At 49.6% G+C, this 21,725-nt stretch overlaps 1 protein-coding gene across 1 annotated transcript in view; it reads right to left on the bottom strand.

The window, feature by feature from the left end:
- Nucleotides 1–388: 388 nt before the first annotated feature.
- Nucleotides 389–21,725, bottom strand: part of ME3 (malic enzyme 3) — a 193,726-nt gene continuing 172,389 nt past the window's right edge. The window contains exons 8-14 of the mRNA XM_065409015.1: nucleotides 12,703–12,800; nucleotides 9,817–9,930; nucleotides 9,021–9,126; nucleotides 7,639–7,781; nucleotides 6,172–6,345; nucleotides 5,211–5,309; nucleotides 389–550 (exon numbers count right to left, since the gene is read on the bottom strand). Coding sequence (XP_065265087.1) covers nucleotides 389–550; nucleotides 5,211–5,309; nucleotides 6,172–6,345; nucleotides 7,639–7,781; nucleotides 9,021–9,126; nucleotides 9,817–9,930; nucleotides 12,703–12,800 — 896 coding nt within the window. The remainder of the gene's footprint in view (nucleotides 551–5,210; nucleotides 5,310–6,171; nucleotides 6,346–7,638; nucleotides 7,782–9,020; nucleotides 9,127–9,816; nucleotides 9,931–12,702; nucleotides 12,801–21,725) is intronic.

The following is a 21,725-nucleotide window of genomic DNA, read 5'->3' as shown; positions in this document are numbered from 1 at the left end:
CATCATCGCTTTGTAGAAGAGAGCACCCAAGCCAGTAACTTGGGAGCTATGTTTCCTGTGTGATTTGCTACTTTACAATTCATTCTTTTGATACAGAAGTGAGACAATTTGTTTAGAAGAGAATACTGTTTATGCAAGGTCACAGGAGTGCTTTGAAGGAAGGTGGAAACTACGGTGCAGGACTTCTTGGGGTAAGCCTTTAGACATATATGTCTCTGTCACTGCACATGTTGGCTCTGGCCTGTTCCCTAGTCAGGTACTTACAAAGTAAAAAGGCAGCTGCAAGTAAGAAAGTGCTTGTTTCCAGATACAATACAATTTTGCAAGCCTGAAGATTGGCAATGATGGTAACAACCACGGAATATTAAGGAGCAGAGTTTTAAAAAAATTATACATCTTGAATGTGCATGGCTGCTTGTGGCCACCTGTAGTTATCGATAGCAAATGACTCATATTCAGTGCTATAGATGAGGGCTTTGACAAAGGCTTCCTTGTCTTCTGGTTCTGGGTACCAGGAAGCCAGATTATGTTTGTAGGCGTAGTCAACAATCTGCAAAGAAAAAAAACCCAAAACAATAATGAATAGCTCAATCTCTACTGCTATTTCTCCCCAAGACCTGGTCTACACTATGAAGTTCGGTTGACGTAAGCCATCCTGCGTTGACGTAGTTGTGCCTGTATCTACACTTTAATTTGTCTCACACCGATGGAGCCCCATTATGGAGACACGGTAACCCCATCTCCCTGAGCAGTGTTGAGCCAGAGTTGATGTACTGAAGTCGACACAGTGCAAGTGTAGACATTGCATTATCTATATCGGCTCTAGCAGTCCTCCAGCAGCCATCCCACAATGCCTGACACTGACTGCTGTGGTCACAGTTGTGAACTCCACTGCCCAGAGGTCACAGAGACTGAAAGGCCCCTCTCTCTCTCTCTCCCTCCCCTCCACCCCCGCCACCATAAAACCCTGCAAATTTTTGAAATGCCATTTTCTGATTGTCCAGTTTAGCAAGCACACCTAGCAGCTCTCCACTGTTGTGTGCAACTGCCTGGGTGACCAGGCGGGCTACATGCTCCAGACTCGCTCTGGCCAGAAGTAGATGGCAGATCTTGGATCTCCTGAGCCTGCGGGGAGAAGAGCCTGTGCAGACATAGCTACGGACAAGCCATAGAAATGTAGACAGCTACGAGCAGCTTACGCAGAGGACGCAAGAGAAGGGGTATGACAGGGATCAGCAGCAGAGCCGCGAGAAAGTGAAGGAAATGCGGCAGGCCTATCAGAAGGCCAGGGAGGCCAACAATCGATCCAACGCCGAGCCGCAGACCTGCTGCTTTTCCAAAGAGCTACATGCCGTACTTGGTGAAAACCCCACCAGCATCCCATGGATACCTCTGAGGAGCCTAAGACACAGACTCATGGCATGCACAGCGAGGAGGAGGGAAGGAGACTGGGGGACATGCAACCGGGGTTCCAGCTATGTCGCGAGCCAGGACCTGTTTGAGACTCCACCACAGTCAAGTCAGTGCCAGCAATTGAGCATCAGTGAGCCCAATGCAGGGGAAGGAACCTTGGATAAGTGTGTAAATGTATTTCCCAGTACCATGATGTCCCCCAATGTAACAGGCCACAGCTATTGACTTTTCATTAGTTTACTCATCCTAGAAGAGGTAGTGGCACAACAAGGAGAGGTAGAGTTGTTAGCTGCTCTTCATTCCCCTGTAGAGTTAGGCGGGGGAGTGGGGGTTTGTGGAGAGGTTTGTTTATGTACACAGGGATGTTCCTTGAATCTGCCTGAGAGATCTCAATGAAATGTTCATGCTGGTACCCTGCAATCCTCTCCCGAAGGTTTCTAGGGATGGCAGCCTTAGGTCTTCCTCCGCAGCAGAACATTTTCCCACGCCAGTTGGTGATGACTTTGGCAAGCACCATTCCAGTCAAGAGGCTAGTGGCATACGGGCCCGGGCGACTTCAGGACACCAACAGCAGCTGGGCTGTCCATGCGTTTGTTACCCTCAGGAGTGAGATATCAGCTAAGATCACCACCGCCTGTGGAAATTGGTGCCAGTATTCAATGCCACTGCCCTATACTCAGTCCTTCAAGCAATTCCCTTCTTATTTCTCTCGCCCCTGGGGGGCCATGCTCACATGGCTGGTGCCAGTAGCATAGCTAGGGGGGTTCAGGGGAAGCAGCTGCTTCCCCTCAGTAAATTTTTCAAAAGTGGCGCCTGCCGGGCCGCCGCTGGGGTCCTGCAGGCAAGTGGCGGGGCAGCACGGCCGGACTCCGGAGGAGCCATTGTGGGGGACAGCGGGCGCGGCCAGAGGAGCAAAGGGGCCGGCTCCTCGGCCATCGCGCCCCACGCGGCCCCAACATCGCCGCCGCAGCTGCCTCCTGCGGCGGCTCAGGGCTCGACAGCCGAGCGCTCCGCAGTTGGCGGGCAGCTTCCCTCTCCCCGGCAGCAGAAAGGACAACAAGCATGTCTTTTTAAAACTTTAGGGGAACAAGGGAAGGGAGTTCTGAATCTTAATTTTTGCTGTCTGTTGTGACTATTCTGACAACATGCGTGTTTGTTAGGGGTAGCTTGAGGGGTTTCCCCTCCATACGTGCAGGGTGCCTGAGCCAGATATGGAGGAGAAAGAAGAGGACTTAGGGTGACATGTTCAGCAAGATCCAGCAAGCCAGCGCTGCATCAGACCATGAACAGAAGGCCTGGAGGGTGAATACTGCAGGCTGTATGGACAAGGAAAGAATGGACAGGAGACAGGCCCAGGAATCCCAGCAGGAAAAGGAGAGGGAGATGCACCAGGACATAATGGGGCTTCTCTGGCAGCAAACACAGATGCTGCAGCCTCTTGTGGACCTACAGATTCAACAGCCACTCCCTTTGCCATCTATGGAGAACTCCACTAGAGCACCTCCCTACACACAACCCCTTCAACATTCCACGTGGCATCAGGTGCTGTACCTACCTCTGCTACTCCACACCGGGGGACAGTAAGGCCAACCACAGCTTCACATACACTGACCTATGAGAGCCAAGGTTGCTGTATGTGTGTAGCCAAAATGGACATAAATGCATGACAATGGCACCCACCATGGATTTTCCAACTCCAAAATGATTTCCTGTTAATCGGTGGCAATTGGACATTGCAAGTTTCCACAGGGCGGTTGTCACTGGTTTTTCCACTTCAGGGCAGCTCTCATTCTGGTGTCCCTGCGATGGAAGGCTGCAGCAAGCTCAGCACATGGAGCCAGGAATGTGGCCTCCCTTGCACATCGAAAAGTTCTGCCGCGACTGCTCGTCATCCCAAACCTGCCTTATGATGCGATCCCACCTGTTAGTGCTTGTTTCTTGGGCCCAGAAGTGGCGCTTCACTGTCTGCAGCGGCTCTGTGAATGCCACCAACAACCTTGCATTGGTTTTCACTATATCCCATGAAATCTGCCCTCCATGAAATCATCGTGTTCCCTGCTGATGTGGTTCTTTCTGAGGTTCTGCAAATACCGGAGGATCGTGTGTCCGGGGTGCTTGGAACACTCATGACAATAGTGCAGAACTGTGCGGGTTCCATGCTTCTGTCAGAGATGGTGGAGAGCAAGGAGGGCCACGTAGGTTCGTAGGTTGTTTTTTTTTTAAAAAAAGGCACGGAAATTATGGGATAAGGATGACATTACAGGAGGGAGACAGATATACGCTGGGACGTTGTTCCCTTGCTCCCAGTCACCCCTGCATGACTCATTTCTGCCCCATCATGCATTGCCAAAACTTTCCAAAAGACAGTGCACTGGATGGTGGCGAGTTGCACCCTGGAATACCTACCCAGGAGGAGGGAGATTTCATTATCTGAGTTGCACTAAAATGCGGAAGAGAAGACTAACTGTTCAAGATCAGCCAAGACTTCTGTGCTAGAGGCTGCACCACTAGTCTGTGAAGCAAGATGTGCTGTTGTATGTTTTGCACAGAAAGCGAGTGGTGTTTTCTGCTTCATTTTCAAAAATCTATTACTTGATCAGTTGTATATAGCACTTTACAGACTGCCGGATTCTCAAGATACCTCTGGGGGCAGCTAAGTATTAACATCCCATAGCCTGAAAAGGTGAAACTGAGGCATGAGGTAAATTTTCAGTAGTGGTCTCTAAATTGGGGGTACTATAGACACTAAGGCCAAGTTATTCAACCGTGGGTGCCTACATGTACCCATAAATCCGTATTTAATCACTGGCCTTGACTCTTCGCGGAACACTTGCAGCTCCTATTAAGGATGATGGAACACGCCCTGGGTGCTCAGCACCTCTGAAAATCAGGCCACTTATTTAGGTGCCTAAGTTTAGACACCCAAAGTCTGACCATAAGCTCACTGAAATCAGTGAGCTTATTACTTCAGGCATCACTGGATCAGGCCCCCAAAGTCTGCAAATGTTGGCCCTGATTTGCCAAGGTGTTGATCACTCTAAGCTCCCATTGACTAAGAGCAGTTAGGGATGATCTACAACTCTGAAAATCCAGCTGCTTGCACCTGAAGATGGGCCACTTTTAACATTTGGGTCTCAACCATTTGCCCAAATACAGAAAGAACCATTGGAAATCTGGGCTGAAACTCAGGAGTTTGTGAGTACTATTGCTTTGCTCACATCACACAAGAAAGCCACACAACTTAGGACAAGAAACAGAGCATGGAGCTTTAAACCACATGGGATTCATTTTCTTAGCATTATTAAGACTCTCTTCACCTCAACATCCTGATTCAGTATTTACAATGTCAGTAATTTGGAATGGACAAGGAGGCTTCACCGATGTGTGACAGAGGCTAATTTGGAATTAATGTCAGGCACATTGGGAGCCAACTGGGAGTTACACAGCGTGGGGCTACCTGGAATTGTGATTGGCCCATGGCACTGAATCAGCTCTTCCACACCTGAAAGATCTACTCTATCCCGTGGAAAGTCACGGGGGGAGGGGCTGAGAGCAGCGAGCGAAGGTGTGGCCTCGGCTGGAAGAGGCGGGGCTTCGGCCAGAAGAGGCGGGGCAGGGGGCTAACCTCCCCAAGGGGAAGCGTCACCTACCGCCCATGTTTCTGGGTCTAATATAGCCAGTGCATTTATATTGGTAGTCATAACCACATCAAAGATGAGGGCAAGAGAAAAATCCTTGCCAACGTTACGAGAGGTTATATATAAACAAAAACTTCACAAGAATACTCGAATTCTTACTTCAACAGCAATTTTGAAGGACACCTCTCTGATGGTACTCAGGGGAGGATAGAGTCTCCCTTCAGCAAGATGCTCCTCCGTGACCTCTTCAGCAATAGACTAGAATGAAGAGAAGGTAGGTTATAGATGATGTTCTCAATCAAGTACAGCATGCACCCTCTTAAGGCTTTAACAAGGCAGTGCGGAGCTGAGACTTCAGTTGCTACAAGAGCCAGGAGAAGTCCTTGTAATCAAAAGCAAAACCACTCAAAATTCAAATTTGCATACATTTCATTCTGAGCTTGAAAACGCAGCCCTTTCAGCAAAAAACGTGTGCGCGACTAGCTACCATTTTTGAAAGAAGTGAGTCCATTTCTGAGAAAAAGTTGGCTCTGCCTCCCAAACATGCCGCTTGGCTATATGTTATGATCTGAAAACAGACATTTTCCTAAAAATACAGCCTACAACAAAGGCTGAGGAAAATGCAAAGTGGCAAAAATGTCTTTGTGAGAGCTGCTGGCGTGGCGGGGAACCCTGGCTGCTTGCTTTTCCCTCCGCTGACGGGAGCCAGGCATCTCCTGCAGCAAGGGAAAGGCTATGGAATAAATTCAGCTGTTTCAAATATGATCAAAGGCTTTGGGGGATTTTTGTTTTCTTTTGGATTTGTTATTTTTGCCTGTAAGTAAAAATACCCAGGACTCCAGAGGACATGTCCCCTCGCCCCCCCCCCCCAGCTCCCTCCACAGAGGGGAACCAAATACTGGCTCATGCAGAGGACTTCTGTTGGCACAATGGAAGCTCTAGCATCCTGCTGTGTTGGGAAAGTCTGCAGCCTTTTGCTGAGGGGTTGAAGTTCACATGATACACATTGCCCTGGGCCCGTTCCTAGCCAAGGACTTAACTAGACTCCTGGGGCTCAACAAGCCTCATTCAAGCTGCTTTTTTATTTTTTAAAAGCACCAGTTAAATATAGATCTGAAACCTCTGCCGTGGTGAGGAAGATATCATCGGAGATATGCCGGACCCCGCAGGCAATGACTCCCAGCGCCACTCCGGGGAACACGTAGGCATTATTTCCTTGGCCGGGGAAGAAGGTCTGTCCACTGGCCAGGGTTACTTTAGGGAATGGACTCCCACTTGCAAATATGCCTCGGCCCTGTTGAGAGAGACAGACACACACAGATATTGGAGAGGCAATGTCTACAATTGAGGGGATCCCAGAACCCAGCTCTGGGAGTACAGTGACTGTGATAGCAAATTCATTGCTCATTCAGCAACAGCTCCACCACCATTAGGATCTGACTGCTGTTTAAACTGACATACAGTTTGTTTGCAAAAGGGAAAGAGCCATGTGGCATTTAGTTTCCATTTGGCCTGGTACCAGACAACGTCTCATTCTAACCTATTTATCTAGATACATACATGGCTCCTGTCAACACAGTGTCCTGTGATGCAGGAAAATATTCCCATTTTACAGAGGGGAAGGAGATGCGCAGAGATATTTAGGCCCAGATCCTCAAAGGTATTTAGGCTTAACTTCCACTGAAATCAATGGAAGTTAGGAGTCTAAATACCTTTGAGGATCTGGGCCTAAATGACTTACCCAAGGCCCCCCAGAAAGGCTGAGGTAGACCCTAGACTTGAATCCAGATCTCCTGAGTTCCAGTCCAGTGCCTTACCCACTCTCTTTCCCCTTGCCTGATCCAAATCCCAAAGTTGCCTCCCATGAATACCTGAGCTAGGGCCCTCATGCATTTGAGGAGCTCACTGAGGAACACAGCTCTGATGGGCCAGCCTGAGAAGGGAGTTTGGGGTGGGATCAGGGCCTCCCTCCTCTCCACCCAATAAAAAGATTCAACCCCAACAAGGTTGTGTAGCTGGGCCCTGGAGGGGAGGAGGGTCTCTGCATCAGGAACGCCCCCCTCAGCAAATCACCACCATTAACGCTAAGGGTATGTCTCCGCTGTGCCAGTGTAGATGCTTCCTACATCGAAGGGGGTTTTCCATCGATATAGTTAAGAATTCTTCTGTCAACCTAGCTGCAGCCACTCTGTGTGTGTGTGTGTGTGTGTGTGTGTGTGTGTGTGTGTGCACGCGCATGTACCGGGGGTTAGTTCAACCTAACTATGTCGCACAGTGTGCAACATGTTTCACAGCTCTCTGAGGGGGGTAGCTAGGGTCGACCTAATTCTGGGGTGCAGACTAGGCCTGAGAGTTTATGAACGGAAGTTGCCCCCGTGGGACTGATCAACTGCAAGAGCCCCGCAGGCTGCCATTTTACTCGACATGAGCTGTACGTCAGTGGGGCTCTGCCAGGAGGTTACATTCATCTATGACCCACCAAAGAGCCCCCTGATCACTGTAGTACACAGAGGGGTTGCGCTGTGTGTTAAGTCTCTTTGGCTGTTCCACTCAGCTGCTGTGCTGGGAGAGACAGTCGCACATTTACCTCTGTTAGGTGATAGCACTGCTCGGCTGTGCACTCTGCTTTACTCGTGGGGTTACTTAGGGCAAATACGATGGGCCTGTCATTGAAAGACGCCATGTCCTTCAAAATCTTCTCCGTGAAAGCTCCTGCGATGGCGGCTACACCTAAGAAGTGAACAATTAATTCCTGATTCACTCTATGACTTCCAATGGATCGGGCCCATGTTTCCTTAAACCTCAGCTCTTGTTAGTGCTCAGTAAATTGAACTGTATGACTCTGAGGGAGAAGGCCACCCCTTTCCAGAGACCCCATGCAAGTCAGATTTACAGCGACAAAACCACCTTCAGGATAAAGCCCTCCACGCCATCGAGCAGAGGGTCAGCAAACAGCCCAAGCCAAGCGTTTGTCTGGGTTGGCTTTGTGGCTACGCTCAGCACTATCCTTCAGGAGGCCTGGCACTGGTAACTTTGGGGATAGATAGGGCCCTACCAAATTCATGGTCATGAAAAACGCATCATGGATCATGAAATCTGGTGTACCCCTGTGAAATCTGGTCTTCTATGTGCTTTTACCCTATACTATACAGATTTCATGGGGGAGATCAGCGTTTCTGAAATGTGGGGGTGCTGATCCAAAATGGAGTTGCAGGGGGGGTCGCGGTATTGCCGTCCTTACTTCTGCATTGCTGCCTTGAGAGCGGGGCAGCCGGAGAGTGGTGGCTGCTGACTGAGGGCCCAGCTCTGAAGGCAGCAGTGCAGAAGCAAGGGTGGCAATACTATACCAGGCCATCCTTACTTCTGTGCTGCTGCTGGCAACGGCTCTGCCTTCAGAGCTGGGCTACCGGGCAGCAGCCACCGCTCTCCAGCTGCCCAGCTCTGAAGGCAACGCTGCCGCCAGCAGTAGTACAAAAGTAAGTGTGGCAATACCGCAACCCCCTCTACAATAACCTTTGCGATCCCCCCACAGCTCCTTTTTGGGTCAGGACCCCTACAATTACAACACCATGAAATTTCAGATTTAAATAGCTGAAACCTTGAAATTTACAATTTTAAAAATCCTATGACTGTGAAATTGACCAAAATGGGACTTGAATTTGGTAGGGCCACAGGGATATACATGCTCAGCCTCTAGGAGCAGCAGAACTCTGCTTAACTCAAGAGTGCCCCCCCTGTGGCCAATTAAGGGCAGCGCCGATTGGCTCCCAAGGGATCCCTATTCAACAGAAGGAGGGAGCTTGTGCTTCATAGCCTCAAGAGATGGGGCATGCTGGGAAGTAAAGGGAAAAAATGCAGGCAGGGAGGCCTTGGGAGTCGGACTGGACAACAGAGGAGCCCCTGGAACAAAGAAAGAAACCCCCCAAGAACTGGACAAGTGAGACGGAGCTCCCTTTTCCGTGACTCTACCTATAATAGCTGTCGGCTTCACTCTTTGCACTACCTCCTCCAGAGTTCTCATCTGGGGGTGATCTTGGGCAAACATTTCCTTCTCGTGGTTCAGGTGACTCCTCCCCTGCAGGGAAAAAGGAACAAACCAGCCTCTGGCAGGTGAGAAAAGTCTAGATCGATTATTTGCAAAATCTTGTTTGCAAGATTTCAGTGCCTCACCCTATTCTATATTCTGCTATATCGCACTTATCCCTGTAGTATCTGCGCACCTTCCAGTTGTGCATTACGTGACTAACATCTGTCACGTGTGGTTTGTTCTCCCATCCTCTCGCATGGGGGAGGATTGTGTGCAGTGGAGTGGTTTGTGTTGGTAAGTTTCTTTTTTGATGTGCACCTTGCACTTCGTGTGGAAGGCGGTGAGGTTTCTGATGGCCCTTAGTTCGGGTGGAAGTTCATTCCAGTGTCTTGGAGCAAATCTCAAGAAAGCTCTGTCTCCTGGTGAGGAGATTTACAAAGTCCTCTTGGGCCTGAGAAGCAGAGTGGTCCCTGACCCTGCAGCTGTAGGTAACCCCAGAATGTCCAAACGCTGCTGGAAAGGGCATCAAAAACAGGAAAGCAAAGTCTACCCTGCTGTGTATAAGCAAGTGCAGCTCCATTGACTTCAACAGAATTGCAACCACTTACTCCAGGGCTGCCTGTGGCGCACTGGATCTGCTTGCTCTGGGTTAATGAGTCAGGCCCCATTTTACCCTGTGCCTGTTACATTGCATCTATCATGCACCACAGCACAGTAGTGCAACAGAGGCAGACTTACCTTGACAATTAGTCCCTTGGAGTCCACCATCCAGATTTTTTTGATGGCGTCTTCCCTCGAAATTCCTTCCTTTTCCATGGCCATAACGATGAGCTGGGCTATGCCCATGGCAGCCTGAAACCCATAAGCAGAAAGCAAATTCCGATCATTTCCTCAGAGGAACGTGCCTCATTTTGGAGAGCTTTAAAAAGATGACAGTTCCCCCCCCCCACTCCTCCCAAAAAGCACATGGATTGTAAACTCTGTGGGGCAGGGACCCTCTTTTTGTTCTGTACAGCACCTAGCACACCGGGGCCCTGGGCCATGACTCCAATGCACACAGTAATACAAGTCATCATCATCTAGCTGAAACGTGTCAAGAAGGAGGGAGTGATTGATGGCTTCTAACACAGCAGACTGGTCAAAGAGGTTGAAGGTGGAGCATCGCCCTAGGATCTGACCAGGAAGAGGTTGTCTGAGACCTTCGTACTAGCAGTTACTAGTGGAGAGAAGAGGGTAGAAGCCAGACTGGTGCGGCTCCAGGATGAAGCCAGCAGAGAGGAACTCTAGACAACAGTGGTAAATTTGAAATGTTGAGAGGGGAACAGTCCCCTCTTTCTTCCCCCAGTCTCATGATAAAAAAACAAAACAACCCTGACTTGCTGTCTATAGTTCTTGGCATTACGGTTTCACCGAGAGGCCCCACCTGAGAGCTGGGTGGAAAGATGCTGAACACACCCATCTGTCGTGACTGTTAGATTGTAATCTCCATTTTACAGAGGGGCAACTGAAGGGTTAAGTGATTAAGTGATAGGGGGCTGGAGCACATGACTTATGAGGAGAGGCTGAGGGAACTGGAATTGTTTAGTCTGAAGAAGAGAAGAATGAGGGGAGATTTGATAGCTGCTTTTAACTACCTGAAGAGGGGGTTCTAAAGAGGATGGATCTAGACTGTTCTCAGTGGTAGCAGATGACAGAACAAGGAGCAATGGTCTCAAGTTGCAGTGAGGGAGGTTTAGGTTGGACATTAGGAAAAACTTTTTCACTAGGAGGGTGGTGAAGCACTGGAATGGGTTACCTAGGGAGGTGGTGGAATCTCCTTCCTTAGAGGTTTTAAAGGTCAGGCTTGACAAAGCCCTGGCTGGGATGATTTAGTTGGGGATTGGTCCTGCTTTGAGCAGGGGGTTGGACTAGATGACCTCCTGAGGTCCCTTCCAACCCTGATATTCTATGATTCTATGATTTGCCCAAAATCACACAGGCAGTTGGTGACAGGAATTGAATGCAGATCTTACAGGCCGCACGCCAGAGCCTTAACCACTAGCTACCCTCCCTCTCCCTGTTGTGCTAGGCACTGTACACACACAGAAGTAGAGATGGCTTCTGCCTCAAAGGGAAAGTGTGGCTCAACTCTGACAAATGATTGTAAAAGTGGCCTGGGGGAGTTCTGTGTTTGTTGTTCCTCTGTGACGGGCTCAGATTACAAGGAAGAAGATTTTTGTTTTCCCTAACTGCCAGCTTGACAGACATGCCCTGATAGTCCAGCTGGGCTCCTTTCAGTTCATGCATCATCAGTAATAAAGGTTCTGCAGGCCAAATTAAAACCCCATTGACACCTGGGCAGCCTCATGGCATTCAGTGGGTTTGCACGGAGTTGACTGTAACTTAAGTAAACCATTCTGTTGGTGATGCACAAGGAGGAACAGGCTCCAGCTTCATTTCAGATGTGCTGACTTCGAAGGGCTAACAAGCAATGAAGACCACTCCTGGTCAGAAAGGTACACTAAGAGTAGGTTTCCCCTTTGCTTCTCCTTACTGAATTCCAGCCTGGCTGAAGACTTAGGCCCGGATCCACAAAAAGATTTCGGCGGAGCACTGCATGAAAAAAATCACTGGAACAACACTGATCTGCAAAGCCAAGTGAGGCACCCAGGCTCCCTATATAATGCATGGGGAGAGACAGGTGCCTTAGAATGTGACCCCCAAAAGCCAGCATGCTAGGCGAGGAGCTGCCTAAACTAGCCAATGGGAGAAGCCGGCAAGAGGGGTGTGTCCTTAGCCCTGCCCTCTAACGGAGATAGGCACCTGAGATGTTTCTTGTAAGAATGAGTTAGGTGACTGCTTCACACCACACAGAACCGTGGGGGAGGAGAGGAGGTGGTGCCCACCCACTGGAAGATTCTGAAGTGGGCTCCCTCACTCTCTCCAGTTGAAGCTGTTCTATTTTGTATACATAATTAAACAGTGATTGGAGCAGGTGGACTGACCCAGGATCTCCCATGTGGGTGCCCTAACCACTGGACTACAGAATTGTTCTCATCCTTTCTCTGGCCCCGTGACTCTATATATCCATAGCTTTCACAGGACAGACTGAGGGAGCCCCACTTCAGAGTATCCCAGAGCGTAGTGGTTAGCACACTCCCCTGAGAGGGTGGAGGCGCCTGTTCAGATCCTTCCCCACCTCTACCTCAGGAGAGGATAGAATTTTAGGTCTCTCACACCCCAGGTGAGGGCTCTAACCACTGGGCTAGAAATTATAATGTGGTGGCACCTCCTTGATTTTGAATGGGACCTGATCCAATAGGTGCCTCTGAGCACGATTACCAGATTGGGCCCATGGGTGAGACAGGCATTCTTCTGCCTGTCTTCCCCTGCTTTGTGGATTGCTCTTGGAGATAGGCCTCCAGGGACCTGGAGTGGCATGGCAGTGCGCACACAAAGAGTCAGAAACTTAGGCGCCCACAGGGTTCGGCGGCAGCTGAGTGGGACTTTTGTGGATCACAATGGAACCCAAAACTGGGACTTAGGCACCTAAGTTTGTGGATCTGGGCCTTATGCTTCAATTTTTACCCCCTTAAAATGAAGGGACAAACACTGTATTTAGGGCCGAACCCGGGTGAAGCCTACCTCTCCGGCTCCTTGGAAAACAAACTTATGGTCGGAGAGCTTGTTCTTTGTGATTCTTAAGGCTGCGAAGATGCCAGCTACTGCAACAGAGGCAGTACCTGAAAAGAGAACAGAGACACAGTGAGCAAGAGGAGCAAAGGCAGAAGGTGCCATTCACTAAATCCAGCTGCTAGTTGTTTGAGAACTTGCAGGAAACCATCTCTCGGGTACTTATTTGGCCCCCTGTCACTGTAGTAGTATCTGAGCACCTCACAACCTTTAATATATTTATCCTCATAGCCCCTCTGTGAGGCAGGGCAGTGCTATCATCTGTTTTACAGATGGGGAACTGATGTGACGAGAGACTTAGGGTGTGTCTACACTGCAATCAGAGATTGGATTACAGCTTGCGTGGGTATAGCCACACTAGCTTTAATCTAGCTAGACTAGTTTATTATAGCTAAAAATAGCAGTGAAGACGTGGTGGCCTGGGCAGTACACGCCCTCCTGCAACACTGGGTACATACTCATGGTTCTAGCCTGTGCTATTGTGTCTTCACTGCTATTTTTAGCCATGAAAACAACAAGGAGTCTGGTGGCACCTTAAAGACTAACAGATTTATTTGGGCATAAGCTTTCATGGGTAAAAACCTCACTTCTTCAGATGCATAGAGTGAAAGAAGCTAACCCGGGTAGGCCTACTTGGGTAGCAATTGCATCTCCAGTTGCAGTGTAGACATACCCTAACTGACTTGACCAACGTCACCCAGGAAGTCTGTAGCACCGCTGGAAATTGAAGCCAGGTCTCCTGAGTTCCAGGCTACCGTCCTAACCCCTGGACCTCCCTTCTCTCTTCCAATTCCCTTTCAGCTCCCTGCTATTTCTCTTCTCCTTCACTTCCCTCACACTCACTCCTGGCTCAGTGCCCAGCCCGTCTATTAGCCCAGCGCTGGGGAGAAAACTACCACTCCAGAGTCAGCAGGACTGGGTGGTGGCGGGGGGGGGGGGGGGGTAATTAGGTTTAGGGGAGGAATGTATGGGGGGGAAAGGGAGCGTGTCATAAAAAGCACAGATCAGCTAGGCATTGGCTACACTTGGGGCGATGTGTAGGCCGGGTATCCGTAGCTACACACAGCAGTGAAAGGCAGGCTGTGTCCACACTGCGGTGTGTAGCTGCATACAGCAGGGAAAGGCTCCAGCAGCGGGGAGGCAGTGGGACACTACACTGCTAAAATAGCAGTGTTGACATGGGAGGCATGGCCTTGGGCATGTAGAGAGCTGGGTAAGGCATGTGCCCTAGGGTTCTGGCGTGTCTCTACTCGCTGAAGAAGTGCCTTAGTGTCTAGGCTGCCATTTATAGCCACTTACGGGGGTGTGCAGTGACTGTGCCATAAGTGTAGCCATTGCCTTAGATCCACTGGTGTTACAGCCTCAGCCAGATGCTCTGCACCATCCCAGCTGCTTCACCAGGACAGTTCGAAGTTTCCTCCATCTTCCCCTCAAACAGGGTTAGAGTATCTTGGACTGAGTCATTCCCCACCCCCCATGAATCACCAGAAGTGTGTATCTATGGAGTCTGGCCAGGCAAAGGGCCACAGTGGAAAGGAGCCGAGGGAGTTACAGGCTGGTGAGGCGCTTGTGATTGCGACAGACGCAGGGTATATAATATGGAAACACAGGCCCAGAGTTATGTGCAATGTCTTGTGCTGGTGCAAAGGCTTCAATGGATATGGCAGGTCTGCTCCTATGCCCCTCCCCTGCTGGGCAGCCTGGATCTGCCCGAGGGGCCTCCCACTAGCCTCTCCGCTCTCACCATGCACAGTTAAGTAAAGAACCCTCCACACTCCAGGCAGGCTAAATACCCTGTTTCCCCCATGCTTCCAGCAGCTCACATTTTCCTGCCCTTCCTTCCTCAAGTCCAGCCAGGCAGAGTTTTCATCAGCCATAGAGAGGGGGTGAGCCAGCCCAGTGGCTCGCCCTGATGTTAGCGCAGGGGGAAGTGCAGCTTTCACCCCTCCACCCACGCCAAGGAGCTTAATGGAAGATGATGCTAATTAAGGGTGCATGAACGTGAGATACACAACCACCAGATGGCGCTGTACCTATTTCAATGGTAGGAAATCTCCCAGCAAAGATCATCATGGGATTGTGTGTCTGAAGCTTTCTAGTGTTAAGTGGGAGGTGGGGGTGGGGGTCACCAGTGCAAAACGACTGTTATTTCTTCAGTTTGATCCCCCTTCTCTTTCCTCCAGCTTGCACATAAAGCAAGGCTTTGGGGATATGCAATTTAGTGCCTTATCGCCTACCCCCTGCATCTGGTCCACTTCAGGGAGTGGCTGCCTGTGGAGCAGAGAGAACCGCATGCGGTTGTGTTTTTGGAGGTATCAAATTCATGGTAAAGGCACCCAACACTCTGATAATTGCCATAGAAAAGCATATAATAAGCAACTGCTACTATAGAGAAACCCTCTGTGGGGGGGCCTAAGCAAGTTCCCAGGCTATTATAGAGATTCCAGTGTCTTGGCTTTACAGAGCAGGCTAGTTGCTTTCTAAGTAGGCAATAGGGTTGCCAGGCATCCAGTTTTCGACTGGGAGGCCCGGTTGAAAAGGGACCCTGGTGGCTCTGGTCAGCACTGCTGACCGGGCCACTAAAAGTCCGGTCATAGAATCATAGAATATCAGGGTTAGAAGGGACCTCAGGCGGTCATCTAGTCCAACCCCCTGCTCAAAGCAGAACCAATTCCCAACTAAATCATCCCAGCCAGGGCTTTGTCAAGCCTGATCTTAAAAATCTCTAAGGAAGGAGATTCCACCACCTCCCTAGGTAACCGATTCCAGTGCTTCACCACCCTCCTAGTGAAAAAGTTTTTCCTAATATCCAACCTAAACCTCCCCCACTGCAACTTGAGACCATTACTCCTTGTTCTGTCATCTGGTACCACTGAGAACAGTCTAGATCCATCCTCTTTGGAACCCCCTTTCAGGTAGTGGAAAGCAGCTATCAAATCCCCCCTCATTCTTCTCTTCTGCAGACTAAACAATCCCAGTTCCCTCAGCCTCTCCTCATAAGTCATGTGCTCCAGCCAGGGCCGGCTCCAGGGTTTTGGCCGCCCCAAGCAGCCAAACCAAAAAAAAAAAAAAAAAAAAAAAAAGACGCGATTGCGATCTGTGGCGGCAATTCAGCGGGAGGTCCTTCGCTCCGAGCAGGAGCGAGGGACCATCCGCCGAATTGCCGCCGAACAGCTGGACGTGCCGCCCCTCTCCGAAGTGACCGCCCCAAGCACCTGCTTGGTAAGCTGGTGCCTGGAGCCGGCCCTGGCTCCAGCCCCCTAATCATTTTTGTTGCCCTCCGCTGGACTCTTTCCAATTTTTCCACATCCTTCTTGTAGTGTGGGGCCCAAAACTGGACACAGTACTCCAGATGAGGCCTCACCAATGTCAAATAGAGGGGAATGATCACGTCCCTTGATCTGCTGGCAATGCTCCTACTTATACAGCCCAAAATGCCGTTAGCCTTCTTGGCAACAAGAGCACACTGTTGACTCATATCCAGCTTCTTGTCCACTGTAACCCCTAGGTCCTTTTCTGCAGAACTGCTTCCTAGCCATTCGGTCCCTAGTCTGTAACAGTGCATGGGATTCTTCCGTCCTAAGTGCAGGACTCTGCACTTGTCCTTGAACCTCATCAGGTTTCTTTTGGCCCAATCCTCTAATTTGTTTAGGTCCCTCTGTATCCTATCCCTACCCTCCAGCGTATCTACCACTCCTCCCGGAAGCAGCCGGCATGTCCACTCCTAGGCGCGGGGTGGCCATGGGGGCTCCACACGCTGTCCTTGCCCCGAGCACTGGCTCCGCAGCTCCCATGGGCCAGGAACCGTGGCTAATGGGACATGCCGCCTGCTTCTGGGAGTCGCCTCAGGTAAGCGCTGCCCGGAGCCCGCATGCCTCACCCCCTCCCACACCCCAACCCCTTGTCCCACCCCAGATCCTGCACCCCAAACTAGAGCTCTCACCGCCTCCTGCACCCAACCCCCTGCCCCAGCCCAGTGAAAGTGAGCGAGTGTGGTGGAGAGCTAGCGACAGAGAGAGGGCAGATGGAGTGAGTGGGGGCGGGGCCTTGGAGAAGGGGTGGGGCAGGGGCATGGCCTTGGGGCAGGGGTGGGGCAGGGCAAGGGTGTTCGGTTTTCTACAGTCTGAAAGTTGGCAACCTTAATAGGCAATGCTGTTATGTATATGAACGCTGTGTATGTGGGGGGCAGACAACAGAAGGCTGTTGATGAAGAATGATGCTCTATAACACTCGACTGGGATTCAGGAGATCTGGGCTCAAGTTCCTGCTCTGCCACAGACTTCCTGTGTGACCTTAGGCAAGTCACTTAAGGCCTCTGGGCCCCAGGTCCCCACCTGTAATGGTGGGCTGGCATTTTCCTTCCTCTGGTGTTATGCGGATAAATTCAGTTAGGCTGTGATGTGCTCTAATACTCCAGTAGGGATGAGTGTGACATAAGAAACCAGAGAGAAAGACAGTTTATATTTCACAAGAGTAAAGACACACAAAAAAAATCAAAGCAATAGGGATGTGCAAATGTATGACTGGCTATTGGGTGTATTTCATCCTTTCCTCTAGCGTCTTAGGCTAGGTCCCCACTAGAAACCTTTGCCAGTATGGTAATGTCTGTTTGGAGGCCTTGCGATTTCTTTTTAGTGACATTTCTATACCGGCAAAAGCCCTCATATGGACACAGTTATTCTGGCATAAGAGCGTTTCCTGGTCTGTTTAATTTGCTTAGGGAACCCGGTATGAGCAATACCAGGAAAAGCACTTTTTAGCCAGTAAAAGCTGCATCTACACTAGGAGGGTTTACTAGTAGAGCGATACCAGCAAAAAATTTTTAGTTGTGACCTAGTCTAACCTACAGGAGGGAAGAGCTACTGCTACCTAATCAAGATTCTGACTTAGCATAAATATTGAGGTCGCTACACCTCTATGATTCTACCAGTGGCAGAGGCCTGTTTCCAGAGCAAATTGTCCTGTGCTATCACCATAATGTGTGCATCTAGGCATGCAGCTAGGGGCTGGTTACAATGTAATCTATCAGAGGCAACAGTAATTTAAGCATATAATTCCTAGGGATAGCTAGAGTAGACGGATAATTAAATTTCTCAGGCCAGAGTCTCTGAAACCACGAGATCCTCAGATCTGTACCAAAGAGGAACCCCCCATTGTCTGCTCAGAGAACGTCTCTTGCCAGTTTGTTTCCTGATATGGAACTTCTGGATTCAATCTCTTTGAAAGGAAAAAGACACCCACATCTTTAAAGGAATTGCTGTAATTGAATGTCCTGCTCAGAGGGGACTAAAGTTCATCAACTCTGGAAACCGAGGAACCGGAGGATCCTCAGTATGTGGGAAGCGTTTCCTCTTTGTTCCTCCTGTACTAAATCATCATCCCCTGGCCGGCACTGTTTGGAAAACCCAGCGGTCTCTGCCCACCGAGATGCCCATTACCTATGGCAGAGGAGAATAATTAACCCCTTCCTCAGTGCAAACTTTTACACACTCCATGAAGTTTATGGGAATGCAGGGAAACTGTGCCAGCTTCGATGTTGCCTTCCCATGGCGTCACTTCGCTTGGCTTGTTAATGCTTCGGTTTTCTAGTATCCCCTTTGTTCTGCTTGTTCACTGGATTTCAGCAAACCCACGACCAATAGTGGCTCAGCTGCCACTGAGTCACAGAATAGGACTGTTCAGAATTCCTGCCCCAACCTCTTGAGCTAACAGAGAATGCTCCAGTATCTGGCAGCAGTACTGGGCCTATGACCCAGAGATGAACAGATCCAGTTCCATTCAGGACAAAGGTATTCGCAGGCCATTTCATTACAGCGTTTTGACTGCACAAAACTCAAAACACCACAGTGAGGTGGGGCAGAGCAATTGATCTGGGGAGAAGCAATTCTGGCAGGTGCCAGGGCCATGTAGGTCTCCATAGGGCACACAGGACTAGCAGTGATGGAAGCCTGGATATGGCCAGAAAGTGCATGTGGAAGAATATTAGAGAGAGAGAGAGAGAGAAATGAAACTGGAGAAACTCCATATTTCTCTCGGTTCTGGCCCATGTGAAATTGCTTTAAACCCCAGTGGTCATCTAGGGGCCAATAGGGAGTAACCCTTATTGTTGGCTGTGTCTGTGAACCCACATTAAAGCCAGTGAAAACACAACTGGAACATGCTGCAAAAGAGACTTGATTCTTTTTAAACACATGTTATTTAAGCATTGGGGGAGAAGAGTGAATAAGGGGTGCCCTGACTCAGGCTGCTATGTGATGTGCTTTCGAGCAGCCCATATGCCTATGGGACAGGGCGTGCCATTACTCATCCCTCTGCACTTTAGTTGCAGATATGACTGAGCGATGGCCGGACTCTGCTCAGCTTTGCTGTTTATAATAATTCTCCTCTCTCTCCAATGTGTTTCTAATCCTCCTTCCTCTCTCCCCAACTGCAGCTCCCTCCCATTACTCAAGTAACAAAATTACGGTACCTTGGCTCGGGATCAATAGTTATCTTTGAAATTACAATTTCTGCACTTGAAGCAATAAAGCATCTCTGTGGAGAAGGGGAGCTCACAGCTGGTTTCTGTAAGACATTGGCTAATCAATGCGCTAATTCCAAAAGGGCCACAAAGGGAAAAACCTTACCAGAGGCTGTGGCAAGAAAAAGGCCTTCAGCAAGTTGGTCTCTGTTTTCCAAACAGATTGAATGTCATTATTTCAGATAACTACTTCCTGAAGTAATTACTGAATGAGGGCCAGGTTGGCTAGTCTGTTTTTGAGGCGGGGGTGGAGGGAGGTGTGGAGAGAGAAGGGTGAATGTTCATAAATCATGTTGTTCTTCAATCTTGAATGGAAAGCTCAACAGAGTATCACTGAATAGCTGACCAGCCCTCAGAGCCCCTCCTGGGCGTCCAGAGAAAGTGTCAGGAAAAGAAAATGGTGTCGTATGTTTAAAAACAAAGCTGATACAGGTAACCAAAGCCAGTCTAGAAAGAAGAAGCCCAGAGGCCATTTCTGAATATTGTTCTCATTGAGGGCTAAAATACTCAAGGCCTGATTCTCCTCTCACATTGGTGTAAATCGGGAATAACCGCACAAGATGTCAATGGAGTTGCGTTAGTGTAAAACCAGGCAGAGAGGATCACGCCTCTCACAATTATATACAGCAAATTACATCTTCGGGGCGTTGGACAGGCATTAAATAATTAAGCCCAGAAACACCCATGTGGGGAAGGCAAGTATTAACCCAGGTTTGCAAATTGGGGAAAGCAGTTATGGAAAGGTTACACAATGAGTCAGAGGCAGAGATGGGATCAGAGTTCAAGGGAGGGTTAGGTCTAGCACTGATGTCACAATCTTTCCAGCATGACAGACACTAGCGGTTAATTAAGTGACACCCAAAGAATTGGCATGAACCGCGATCCTTTCGTCTTTAACCACAGTCTAGTTCCACTGGGCCCCGACAATACTTTTGGGCAGAATAGTTCCTTTTTGCTTTGAGTCCTGGAGCTGGTCTTTTCCCCCATGGTCCTCTGAACCAGTTACTCTGCTGCGACAGATTAAAGGAGGAGCGGAAGAACCTCCACATTGTGATGGACTGGCGACGGGGCTGATCCTGCCCAGGAGAGTGGCGTGTGGGAGTGGAGGGGCTTTGGGCATCTCAGCAGATGCACCAGGAGACATTGCGGGAGAAGAGAGGTCACCTCTTTGCACGCCTCTGGGCTGTGTTTATATACCTCCCGTACGGGCCCCACGTCTAAGAACACGAGGATAAGCAAGAAGAGAAACTGGAAATACACACCCTAGCCAGCCCAGCAGTAAGCAGCACAGGGAGCAGGGCTGCCACTGTGTCTACTGTAGCAAGTCCAGGGCCTCTAGAAGTACCCAGCTGATGCTCTGCCACACACCATCGCAGAGCCAGTGGGGCAGAACTCAGAGCCACCTGCTCCAAAAGCACAGATCCTACCACCTGAGCTCGGGGGGATCTCTAATAGCTATTAGCTGCATAGGGCCTATGACAAACAATTGAGCAGTTCCAATTCCATCCAACAGGAGCAGTCACTCACACACACGCACGCCACTTCACCACATTATCTTGGCCTTCGGTACAGGTGATACTCCCTAGCAGCCTTTGTATCTCCCTTGACCACAGTGTCCAATGCACCTGGTGGAAGGAGCTGACACTCAGCTGAGCCAAAATTCTAATCACTAAGCCGGGCTCTCCTCCTCCTCCTAGTTCACTCCACCAAAGCCTCTCAAGAATCTGACCCTTAGCAAACATCAGGCACAAGGGAATAGCAAATGCCATTTTAACTGCTTTGTGAAAGGGGCAGCCAAAAATATGCGCTTTTATGGACATGGAGCAAACAAGCCCCAGCTGTGCAGCTTTTCCAAACCTGCCTTCATATTAATCCTCTGCAGCCGTTGCCATTCAGATGGTTATTGGTGAACGGCGAGTAGCCGTCCCAGATGCAATCCAAATACATAATTGAAAGTCAAACATAGCAAAATTATAGCGAGGTGAAGATCTCCGAATATTTTCAGTTTGACCTCCTAATCTCCTCTAAGTGTAACCAGAGTGCTCTTATTCTTCCCAAAGAGGACCTAGATAAAAGGTTAAAAAATAAACCATGAAATGGTATGGAGCCAGTCAGGCCGGGCGATCTAGCAGTACAGTAACGTGCTGACACTCAGAGGATGCTAGTTCAGACCCTTCACTCTCTAGTGTGACAGGTTTGGGACTACTGGAGATGCCGAGCATTTATCACGGTGTGGGTAGAGCTGCTCAGCTCATCAGTGACACGGAAGAGATTAAACCTCCTTCCCTTCAAAGGAAGGCAGAAGCCACTGCTATCCATTGCCCAGCAACCTTGCCGGGGACAAAACTGCAATAGGAGAGTCAGTGCTGAGACCGGGCATCAAACACCTTTTTAACATGTCAAGTTCTTTATATATATTTTTAATATACATAAAAATCTTGTCTCCCCTGGAAAG

The sequence above is a fragment of the Emys orbicularis genome, chromosome 1 (assembly GCF_028017835.1).
Source record: "Emys orbicularis isolate rEmyOrb1 chromosome 1, rEmyOrb1.hap1, whole genome shotgun sequence".
In the NCBI taxonomy this organism is placed as follows: domain Eukaryota; kingdom Metazoa; phylum Chordata; order Testudines; family Emydidae; genus Emys; species Emys orbicularis.
This window is presented reverse-complemented; position numbering and strand designations above follow the sequence as displayed.